Source organism: Mustela putorius, unplaced genomic scaffold, assembly GCF_011764305.1.
Source record: "Mustela putorius furo isolate JIRA1106 unplaced genomic scaffold, ASM1176430v1.1 tig00003834_pilon_pilon_pilon, whole genome shotgun sequence".
Classification (NCBI taxonomy): domain Eukaryota; kingdom Metazoa; phylum Chordata; class Mammalia; order Carnivora; family Mustelidae; genus Mustela; species Mustela putorius.
The window spans coordinates 121,698,650-121,711,023 of NW_025421987.1; the positions used below are offsets into that span (position 1 = coordinate 121,698,650).

At 38.2% G+C, this 12,374-nt stretch overlaps 1 protein-coding gene and 1 non-coding gene across 11 annotated transcripts in view; one reads left to right on the forward strand and one right to left on the reverse strand.

Moving 5' to 3' along the window:
- NEK10 (NIMA related kinase 10) overlaps window positions 1-12,374 on the reverse strand; it is a 238,958-nt gene that overhangs the window by 94,069 nt on the left and 132,515 nt on the right. For all 10 annotated transcript variants that reach the window (XR_006609259.1, XM_013057173.2, XM_004754326.3 and 7 more), the window contains 2 exons: window positions 1,558-1,687; window positions 948-1,018 (listed from right to left, as the gene is read on the reverse strand). Coding sequence is in view for 9 of the 10 variants with exons in the window: in XM_013057173.2 (XP_012912627.1) it covers window positions 948-1,018; window positions 1,558-1,687 (201 nt within the window). In the remaining variant the exon portion in view is untranslated. The remainder of the gene's footprint in view (window positions 1-947; window positions 1,019-1,557; window positions 1,688-12,374) is intronic.
- On the forward strand, window positions 6,239-6,342 carry LOC123394611. Its single transcript, XR_006609368.1, has one exon. It is a non-coding gene; the product is annotated as a U6 spliceosomal RNA (small nuclear RNA).

Below are 12,374 nucleotides of genomic sequence, written 5' to 3' on the forward strand. Positions count from 1 at the left end.
TCTGCTCTTGTAGAGTTTTCCTTCTGGTGGGGACAAGACAGGCAATAAAGAAATATGTCTGCATATGCACACACACACATGCGCACGCACACACACACGTTTCTAACATGTTGGGAGATGGGTGCTGCAAGCTTAAGAAAGCAGGCAAGGGGGCAAAAAAGTGGAGAGGCTGTGGGAGCATCAGAATGGGCTCCCTGATGGTGGGAAATAACAGCAGAGACACAAAGGAAGTGGGGGCCTGTGCCATGCATGTACCAGAGGAAAGAGAAGTCAGAGAAAAGGGAGGAGAAGGATAAAGGGCCAGAGGCAGGCACATGCCAGGACTCGCATGGAGCTCCCTGTGGCTGGCAGTGAGGGAGCAGAAGGAAAGTGGGAGAGAAGGGTGACAAGTCAGCTGGGACAAGTCCTGTGAGGTCAGAATTTTGCGAATGCAACAGGAAATGACTTTCATTAAACTCCTATTATATTGATGGCTGGAGCACTTCTATCTGACTTTCTTTGGGAAATTATTATATAACATAACATTACCAATTTAAAAATAGAAATGAAAAAGTGGTTGCAATTTTATCATCTAACACGGTCTTCTTTAGTTTCTAATGTCCTTGTCTAGTCTTTTCCGACATTCATGCATGTATTTACAGTTTTTATCATAGTTACAAACAGCTCTACATCCTGTTCATTTCTTATCATCTTTGTTTTACAGGTTGATACAAAGCCTTCTGAAGAATCATTCTAATGGCTGCATATTTCAAGTGCATATAGCACTTCCTTTTGGACATACTTCACTGGCTTCCAGATGGTCACCATTACTGGTGATGCATAAATATTTTTCTAGGTTTGGATTATTTGGGAGCCTTCCTCTTCATGAATATTTACACAGTAAATTTGTAGAGATGAGAAGTATTTCTTGATAGTCCCTATGGGTTTGAAATGGTGAGAATGATTACCTGCTGATGGTATCTGTCACTTTCTCAGAGTAGATGCCTTCTGGCACCGGTTCATACACCGCCTCCACTATCTGCAAAACAGACAGACCAGCATGATGGACGTAAAGAGGCCATTAGTATGTACAATACTTGGCCACCACATGAAAGCTACTCAATGAGCATTATAACCATGCACAAATTTTAATCAGAAACAAAAACACCCCAACAAATAAAAAATTAACATCAATTAAGCAGCTCTTGAGCACAGATTGTATTCTTCAAACTGAGTTAAAGTTAGCCTCAGATCCCCAATAAATGAGTGTAGGATAATATCAAGTGCTGATTGCAGGCAGTCCCAACCACAATTAAAAACAAAAGACCAAAAGTAATTTGATATATTTATTTGTATAATTTTCTATGATAAATGAAGACAATTATAGGGGGAATGCACCATAGTACATGATGTATATTTAGAAGAAAGGGGAAAAAATGAACTGGATCATGTGGCCAATAAAACAATGTGCCTGCTTTTAATTGATGGTTTTATAAAAATCACAAATGTTCTGTTTAGGAAGAAAAGGAATGGCATTTTTAGCAACACAAGACCCTTTTGTCTCCCAACAGTGCTTACTTTTGTAGCCAGGGAGAGCATGTTGGTGCTATAGAAGGGGGGATTCAGAGTTGCCATCTGATAAAGGATGCAGCCGGCCGCCCAGACATCAGCCTTCTCCCCATATGGCTCACTCTTGAGTACCTCGGGGCTGAATTAAAACAAGGGTGTTAATAGATACTGAAAAAAGGAGAAGAAATCAGCACAGAAAAAGAGTCCAATTTTTAAGCAATACTTGGGAGATATGAGAAAAAAAGAACTGAAACTCTTCCTCACTGATTCAAGTAAACTTATTATAGAAAGTATCTTTGTATTCTCCCAGACTCCGATGAATCAAGAAGCACAGTCATACAATTCCATTTTAAGCACTAAATATCAATGTACCATATAAATATTGCCCATTAAATTTCCAAGGAAGTTTTTATTTCCAGAAACAATTACCCCTCTGTGGTAGATGGAATTGTTGGCCCCAGTTCTTTACCGTTCTGGAGATTTTGTGCATCTCACTCTTACAATGACCTCTTGGTGAGCAGTATGCATTATCCACACCTGCCTCTGTTTTTGTTTTGTGTTGTTTTGGCCAATGGAATATGGAAATGTCAGTGAACCAGACCAGAGCCTTTGTCATAACAAATATTGAGCACTTTCATTTGTCCTTCTAGGATATTCTGTCCATTACCAAGAGAAGACATATCCCAGTGACTGCTATCCCACCAGCTTGGGTCCAGCAGAAGATACATGAAATAGATCTAACCCAGATGATGCATAGATCTACAGCCTGAAGAAGACCTAGACCTGTGAGTCTGACAATAAATGCTTATTGTTGAATGCCACCAAAATTTTTGTGACTTGTTAATCAGCATTATTATGGGAAAAACTCACTGATACAGTCCCCTGTCCTTTGCTACTCAACTATAGCATATAAGGCAGGAAGAAGACCAAATCTAAATATGTTGCAGAAAATGACAACATCCATCAGGTTCATGTCTTCTGAAATTCCCTTTCCAATCTGGGCATGGAAACTGTCAGCTTTTAAATAAACTTAAGCCATTAGAATTTACGGATTTGACATTTTTGTTGTTTGTTGTTGTTGTTTTTTTTTTAATGTGGAGGCAAGTGAAGTTCCCTTGGATATTTTGGAGTAATTTAAGTTTCCTCTATCATATTTGTAGAATGAAACTCGGTCAAGGGTTGAAGGTTTTAATACCCATACATCCTAAATTAAATAGTTTAGCAGTTCATTCTATGATGTATTTAGGACTATGCTCAGCCCTCTACATAAATAGAGGAGGGATTAAGAGTTAACTTTGATGGTGGATTAAGGTATAAAGAAACTGACAAACTGATATTAGAGCAATTAGTGTAGACATAATCAATCGTGACTATCAGGAATAATCAAGTAGTTGCTCTTTTTATGAGACTATGAATTCCTGATTTTAGATTTACATTACATGTTTGCAGAGGAAAAGTATGATTTCTAGGTCTCTCAACTGAGCATTTTCATTTTTGGTATTTTGAATTCAATAATATGGCAATGGGGGAATTGTGAATGAAATCTCCAGAGCTCTGCTTTTTTTAACTGTATAAAAAAGTATCTCCTGTTGTCACCTGATCAACTGTTCACATTCAAAAAATGCCTTAACAAAAAATAATGTCCTCTACAGAAAAAAAAAAGTCTTTGTTTCCCCACAGGCAAATTTCTCAAGTTTTAATCTACGGAGAACTCAGAGGATTTGTTTCACATTTCCAAAAGCTCATGAAGCAGATGCTATGAGCATTCTACCTATTTCCCCTCAGACCCTTTTTCCATTTCCTGTTCCTGGTATGCTTTCACTCTCAACAGCCAGCAACTGTATTTCTTTGGAAGAGAGCCTTCATTTCTTCTGAAAAAATAATTACTCCGCCTGGGGGAAAACACTTGTAACAACAGAGTTTACTCAGTTGATTGTTCTCATCACTTCACCTCCTCCTCCTTCTCTGTGGAGACCACAAACTCCTCTTATTCCCACAGGTGTGCCTCTCTGCACTGTGGCTTTACAACTCCCATCCAGTACTGGAGTCTATTTCTCTATACGTTGAATCCGGACTTAATATGACTTGCTTTGGCCAAGAAGATACCAACAAAAGTGGTATAAGGAGAGACTTAAACTTACTCTTTGGGGCTTTTTCTTCCTTTCTGCTCTTGAAAACCCTATGAACACAACCAGGTGACTCAGGCCAAGTCTTCCTGCTTGATGATGATAATATATGACCAATTACTTCCACCACCAGTACATATAGACAGTTAACCATAAGACATGTGAGTGAAGCCATTGGAAACCAGGTGACTGCAATGCATACTGAGCTCACCCAATACACTGATCAGCAATCCTCACTGGGACCAGCCCAATTCACCAACACACAGTGTATTGATTTAAAAAAAAAAAAAAAAAGGTTTATTGTATTAAGCCACTGAGTTTTGAGGCAGTTTGTCAAAGCTAAGTGATATAATAGCTTTCATCAGATTTTCAAAGCTGTGCACAAGCCCCTGAAAAAGACCAAGAATTACTTCTCTGAAAAATAATAATAAAGGGAAATTAAAGACAAACAACACAGTTGCCAACTAGCATTTTTCTTCCAGGATAAACTTCAACTATCCTCTCAGGTAAGAATTACATAATTAAAACCCAAAGCAATGACAAACAGAATACAGAGTCTGATTTCTAGAAGCCACAACAAAATGTTCTGTTATGGTTGGAATTGTGTCCCCCCAAAATTCGGATGTTGAAGTCCCCATCCCACTACTTCAGAATGTGAAAATTAAATACTTTAAATTAAATTAAAATACATTTTAAAGTAATTTGGTATGAGATGATTAAGTTGAGAAGATGCCACTGTGATGGGCCATAATCCAATATGACTAGTGTCCTTGCGAGAAGAGGAAGAGACACCATTAGCGTGCACGTACAGAAGAACAACCATGTAAAGACGCAACAAGAGAGTGGAATCCGGGTCTCCAAGGAGACTAAACTGGCCTACACTTTGATCTTGGACTTCCAGCCTTTGGAAGTGTGAGAAAAGAAATTTAAGCCAACGCCAGTTTGTTATGGCAGCCTTAGGAAACTACTACAGGTTCTATGAGAAAACCTACTTATGTTTTTTAACCTTCAAAAGAACCCAGACTTTGGGAAATATGACTAAAGTCACTGATTCAATCACAACTTACAGATATCATATAAGTTTTTTGGTGGTTATCATTTAGAAAACACTTGAAAAATAATTTGTTGTCTTTCCAATTTCCCTGCTTAAGGTAAGCCCACCCACATTTATAAAAATACAGAGATATATAGCTAGCAATGCTTCATTTAAAGGAAAGAAGTTAAGTAGTATACACACACAATTTAAAATGGGTTTTCTTTTTTCCAAACAAGAACATTATTCTGTATTTTAAAAATGGTTATTTCCTATGTGATCCAGTCATCCAAAATCTTTTAGTGACAAAATAAAACATAACTTAGGCGATACTAAACAAAAATAGGGGTTCTTTTGGCCAAGGTTAAAATATTTGCAATTAAGTGTGTAAAAATTACATCCATTGTCAGTTGTACAAAAGTATTTATTTTTATTATTGCTGATCTAATACATAACATGGTATTGTATCTAATATAAAACGTATTATAGACTTGAAATTTCTTAAAAGCAGATCACAAGTATTCTCATCATACACACAAAGAGGTAACTATGTAATTGAATTTAAATAAAATAAAAATTTTTTTTAAAGATTTTATTTATTTATTTGACAGACAGAGATCACAAGTAGGCAGAGAGGCAGGCAGAGAGAGAGAGAGAGAGAGAGAGAGGGAAGCAGGCTTCCTGCGGAGCAGGGAGCCCAATGCGGGGCTCGATCCCAGGACCCTGAGATCATGACCCGAGCCGAAGGCAGCAGCCCAAACCACTGAGCCACCCAGGCGCCCCTAAAATAAAATTTTTAAAAAAAGGTAACTATGTGAGGTGATGGATATGTTACTAAGCTTGATTGTGGTAATTATTTCACAATGTGTAAGTACACTGAAACATCACATTGTACACCTTAACTGTATACAGTTTTTAACTGTTAATAATCCTTCAACAGAGCTGGAAAAAATTTTAAGTGAAACCAGGGGTAGTAAAGAGTTAAGTGGATGGTAAGGAGCAACATGTATTTATTATAAATATTTTAATAAATAAGTAAACATAACTCATAATCAGCAGCCTTTGAGATGGGGGTGGACACTAAACACGACCTTTGCTTTACAAAGTCATAAATTATTGATAGTGAAAATAATGCAGAAGAAAGATGAGGTTGGAAAGATGCTTAATTTAATTTTTTAAAAAGATAAATTTTTGTTTAGATCTTAAAATTCTACCACTAAACCTTCACTGATATATAAACAATTAAGTTGCTAATGGTCAAGTATTCTTATTTACTAAATGAGGTAAACAAGAAAAACAGTGGACCTTGATGTCTTTTAAACATTTTAAAACATGAATATTTTGATAACTTTTAAATAATTTAACAATATGATGATTTATGTCCGTTCAGAGGGGGATCTTTTTTCCTTTAAAAAGACCAAAGTTAATGAAACTAGATAACAGAGTAAACAAAAGGTTTTCGTATATAGGTAAGTATATTCTTCTTTCCTACAATCGTCATATTATCATGTTTGTTAAGGTTTTGATTATTGGGCTCTCTCCAGCCTGTGTACTAAAATTAGAATGATGGAGTGAAGATTAGCCTGACATCTGCACAAGAATGACATGCAAATTTGTGAAGCATTCCATGCTTTGGAAGCAGTAAGATGATAGGAAAAAGGTACTGTACATTAGGACTATCCTTTAGTCAACAAAGTTGTTTACTCTAGGGGTAAAGAGTAAAAATTCTGATCCTGCTATATATCTATTCTGGAATTAGCAGTTAGCAAAAGCCAGATTTCTCACTGTTGGAGAAGGACTCTACAGATAAGTGAGGAAAAAAGTGGTTAGATGTACTCTACCGGGGGTATTAAAAGAGAGTTGGAGACAACACACTGAACTCATGTTTAGACATTATTGATAACTATGGTTGCATATAGAAATAGTTTAGATAGCTGTATATACACAGGATAGTACACACATATACATATATCTCCTTGCTCTGACAGCTGAAGAGGCCTAGAAATGACAACATCCCAGTAGCAATGAACACTCTCAGCACCAGATCTTGGTTGGTTCTTTCTTTTCTTTTCTTCTTTTCTTTCTCTCTCTCTCTCTCTCTCTCGAGAGAGAGAGAGAGAGAAAGAGCACATGAGTGTTGGGAAGGACAGGCAGAGAGGGAGAGAGGGAATCTTAAGCAGGCCCCACACCCAGAGCAGAGCCTATCACAGGGCTCCATCTCACGACCATGAGATCATGACCCGAGCTGAAATCAAGAGTCATATGCTTAACCAACTGAGCCACCCAGGTGCCCCCAATCTTGTTTTTTTTTTTAATACCATTCTCTAATAAAAAGAATCAGGACTCCTTGGAGAAATGCCTGATTCTAGGACAGGGGGAGGATATATACACTAAATGAACCTGGAGAATCTTGTATTGCCAGGAAGTTAGGGTTCAAAAGAAAAAAAAAAAAAACTTCTAATGATGAGGTTATGTCAAAGGGACACAGAACACAACCTAAAGCACTCCCAGTGACCAAATGTGGAACAATTTGAGCGGCAAAATAAATAGAATCGTGTATTAGTCAGTTTGAGGTACCATAACAAAAGACCAGAGATGGAATGTCTTAAGCAAGAATAAACAGGGATTTATTTCTCACAATTCAGAAAGCTGGGAAGTCTAAGATCAAGGTACTAGCCAATTTTGTCCCCTCATAAGGGTCCTCTTCCTGGCCTGCAAATGGCCATCTTCCTGCTGTATCTTCACGTGGCTGGGAGGTGGAGAAGGGCTGTGCTGGGGGTGACTGATAGTCTTAGAAGACCACATCATGAAGGCCCCATCTTCCTGACCTCATCTAAACCAAGTACTTCAAGGCCTATCTCCAAACACCATCATAGGACCTTCAGAAAACTAGTTTTCACCTACATCCAGGAGGTAAAAATCTCAGAGAGACTAAGAGGAGACTGCTAATTTCAGAAGGCATTCCAGGGGGTTGAAGCAGAAGAGCAGGACAAAGGGGAAGGAATGGTGGTCAATGACAGCCAGTGGAGAAGAGACCCACTGGCATGGTCAGGGATAGTAGTGGCCTGATAGTAGTGGCCCAGCTAGGTCCGTAAGCCTAGTCTCTCCAGCTCTAGGCCACCCTCTCCACAACCACTAAAGTGACCTTCCCCTAACAGAAAGATGATCCCTTCACCACTTCCAGGGAACAGATCATGTTCTGCCATTGTCCTGTGAGTCTCAATCATTAAAAAAACACAAAAACAAATAATGTAAAATCCTTCCTTGACCCCAAATCCTCCTGTGAGTACCACTTTTTTCTTCAGTTCCAAGCAAAGTCTTTTGAAAGAGTAATTCCTGTTGGCCCTCACACTTCCTCACCTACCATCCATCATTCAACCCAACTCTAGTCCAGCATCTGTTCCTATCTTGCCATTGGTGGGGTTTCCCCTTAGAGAACCAGTGGATTACTAACTGCCTCACTTGTTTTAGGTGACTTCCCATCAGTTTTTGACACTATCAACTAAAACTTACTTGTTGAGACATTATTTTCTTCATTTATTCAATAAACTGCTCCAGAGTACCAGGCACTGTTCTACCTGCTTAGAATACATCAACAAGATAAATGCTATAGAAAATGGAAAACCTGGATTAGAATAAGAGAGTCAGGAATGGATCGGGGCAGGCAGGCTGCAATATTACAAAGGATAGTCCCTTCCGTCCTCCCAGTTCCCATATAATGGCACTTTTTTCTTTCATCCGGGTGCTAAATGATGTTTTTCTTCTCACTCTTCACTCTCTCCTTGAATAATTTATTTCACACCTAAGTCTTCCATTAAAACCATATGTGGACAATTTCCAGATCTAACCGACAGCCACAAGCCCCTCAGACACACATACCTCATCACACAGTAGCTCTGTTACAAACCACCGATTCTTAGGATAAAGTCCTGGACTCTGAATGATTTGTCTATTTTACCAAGCAGTGCTGAGAACACAACAAATATCAATAACCCTCACATTTTCTGGAATTTCTTTTTTTGGCGGGGGAATGGGTGGCAGAGGGAGAGAAAGAGTCTGAAGCAGGCCCCACACCCATCACAGAGCCCTACATGAGCCTGATTTCAAAACCCTGAGATCATGACCCAAGCTGAAATCAGGAGTTGGCCACTTAACCAACTGAGCCACCCATGTACCCCTCTTGAATTTCAAGGGCTGTTTCTGAGGTGTAGCAAAAGGGCCAAGGTATCTCTGTGGAGAAAGGCCAGAGCTTCTGTACCAGGGAGATAGCGCCAGGGAACCATCTTAAACCCTGGGGTCTGTTTTCTTCATAATTCCTGGTGGAATTATGTGGCTATTTTTGCCCCAACATTATCTCCTGATATAAATATGTCTTTTTATTTTTCTACTTCCATTTCTGCTTCCATTTGCATGTCAAAGAATCCTTTGGTTTTTAAAGATGTGTGTGTGTGTGTGTGTGTGTGTGTGTGTGTGTGTGTGTGAGAGAGAGAGAGAGAGAGGGTACACACATGTGTGGGGGCATGGGAACTTTTTCTTGATCTGAGATACTTGGGGCTGGCTACTTTGCATCCCACTGAACCTTTGCCATCTCAAGATCCAATGTTTCCACAGCATGTGCCACTTCATATTTATCCCCAGTTCCTGTGTCCACCATTATCACACTAGTAACCCATAGATAAACTTAACCTGTTAAAGGCTAGTACTTGCCACAGAAGATAAACTTACAAAATGTGACAACCCTGAGTTCATAAGAATGAACTTATATATAGCACTAATGAGCAGAAAGAAATTCTAGAGCTGAGGGAGATTCATTTGTTGAAAGGCATGTGAAACTAAGGAAGAAATTAGAATTTTTAGAGAAATTGAAAAGCTATTATTGAAATGTATCTCATTGGCAAGATAATGATGTCGCATCTTAGAAGTGGTGTTGGGAGACATCGTAAAAGAAAATTTTGCCTAACAAATATTAGAAATTACTAATAAAAGAATCTTGAGTTGTTTAGGACACAGTTAAGGCTAAATATTTAGAGATAAGTTTCTTGTATTGAAATAATTCACCCAATAATATTTGCTTCACTGGGTAAGGATAGAAAGGGATTTTTGCATCCCACTGCAATATATTAATTCCAAGTCTATTAAAAAAGTACATTTAGTTCTCAGGTTCTGGCCATCAAACTTTCATTTCCCTAGACTGCCTTAAAGAAGGAGGAGAAAGAGAATGAATTTATCATTGTTAAGTGAAAAAGAAACAAAAATGTAAATTTTAAAAGAATATAAACTATCTGTCTGGGACACAAGATCCATTATTTGCTCACTGAAGAGGCAAAAGTCCCTATGAATTCAAGGACAAAAATCTTACCTGAAGTGACATAATTAAATGTATAGGCCAATAATTATAGTTTGTTGAGGCTGAAAAGCGAATTATGCTCTATCTTAGAATGATTCAATATAGAACGTTTAGCAATAATAGGATGGATAAAGTGGATGTACCCACACAAGTGTGTGTGTGTGTGTACGTGCACGTTTATTATTACTAGAGGTGGGTAAATGTTGCTGAGAAAGAGCTCAAAAACCCATTACTATGGTGGGATGGGAATCAATGAGAATGAACGGAAATGAGGGAAGGTGGGCGAACCTAGAGGAAACACGTGGCTAGGGGCATTTTCTGGAGGATGAGCAATGTGATACTCAGATGCTCAGTGAGATAAGCAGAGCTGAGCAAAAAGCAGTCTAGGCTCTGGAGTACCAGGCACTGTTCTACCTGCTTAGAATACATCAACAAGGCTTCTAAGTGTCTGGCTTGAATGACGGAGTGGGTATCAGTATCATTAACATAGATACAGGGGGAACAGGTGTGGCAGAAGAAACTAGAACAGTTTGGAATATATTAGCTTATGCCTATGAGATCCACAGTTGAGGACAGCCAATGGGTAATATCATTTTGGTTATTAACAGTCATTTAAAGTCTTATCCTCAGAGGTTCTGAACGCTCATATCACAGAAATTTCTCTGTTCATAGAAGCCTGCTGCCATTAAGCAGATAAACATATTTGATACCTAAACAGTTCCAATAACCTTTTAAACACAGACTTCTTTCAGAGAGTAAAGAGAATTGGATGACACATTCAAGAACCATGGAATAATATACTATGCCTGAAGAAAACCTTTATCACAAATTTTAGGGCCCGCCTGATCCTATGTTGCATCTGGGATTGGCAGTTTTAGCCAATAAAAATCCAAGACAGTCAGTTAAATGTGAACTACTAAAATAATGCAATATTTGGAACAAATTTATACTAAAAAAACATAATACCTGGGACACAAACTGAAAAAGTCCTCGTTGTTTATCTGGAATTCAAATTTTATTTGGCGTTCTGTATTTTATCTGGCAACCCTAGTTGGAATGTTATTTGTGTACTCTCTGTTGTTTCTGTTTAAGTCATCCTTCTTATAGAAAGGCATACCAAAAGCTATTTACATATTAAGTATGGTTTTCTTCATTTACTTTATAAAAATAATGAAAGCACTATATTTATATGGCCTTTGGGACATTTCTCAAAAAGTACCGCATTTCTCTCATGTTACATGGAGACGTGCATTAATGTGTCTTAATACCAATGAAATCAATGATTTGAAAGTTCTTTTAAAGTACAAAAGACATATGAATATATGAAATATTAAATCCAGGCCCAATGAGCATATCTTATCTATAAATGATTTAGTTAAATAATAAATACACTGGACTATCATAATAGCTTCATTAGTTCCAAGGTCAAGGTAGGCCAGGACTGGTTCCTAAATGCCAAACCTTCTCATTGGGTCACCTGCCTCCTGTGGATTGGATTCAGGGAGATACATGATTTAGGCCTAAGCAGCATTTTATAAGCTAGAATGGCAAGACACTCATTGGGTATCTTCATCAATATACTTTCCATGAATGAGCAGTAATAACTCTTAAAACTGACCCATCATTTCACTGACTAATGCAATACTTCTTTAAGCCAGGGAAACATTTAATATGGAATGTATCTAAAACTCAAGATAGTACAAAGACTAAATAGATTGATGCTGTCTTATGCAAAATAGGAACTATGAATACCAGTGTGGCTGTCGATCTGCCTTTAACTGATGTGATGTTTTAACTGGAAAATGAAAAGTCAAGTTAGACTCAATTTTCATTTCCCCACTAGGGTCAGCAGACACTGCCCAGGTAGCACAACTGATTTCAGATCATTTTATATGACACTGCAATTCACTGCAGCACAGAATCTGTTCATGTGACACTTAAGTGCAAGTGTCAAGAAAAATCCTATATGCTGTCCAAATGCAACGTGCCATCATCATCATCATCATCATTCTTTATTATATAGGGAAATCTGGCACCTTTCATGAGGACTGTGTCAATAAGTTAGGGAAAAAACAGGCATCACAGCAGATGTGGTGGTGAAGATGGGACTGTCATATTTCTGAATCCTGAAGACAGATGTCTGACTGGACAACCAAACGACTATTTGACCTTTGGCCTGTTCAAGTCAAAGTCAAATAGGCCAAGAACTTTCACCTCTCTCAGTGAAAAAACTTGGTAGTGCTGACCATGCTGTCAGGCTATCTTTTCCACCAGGTCCAATTTGAGAAAAGTATGTATGATCTTGAAACACTAGTGGCCA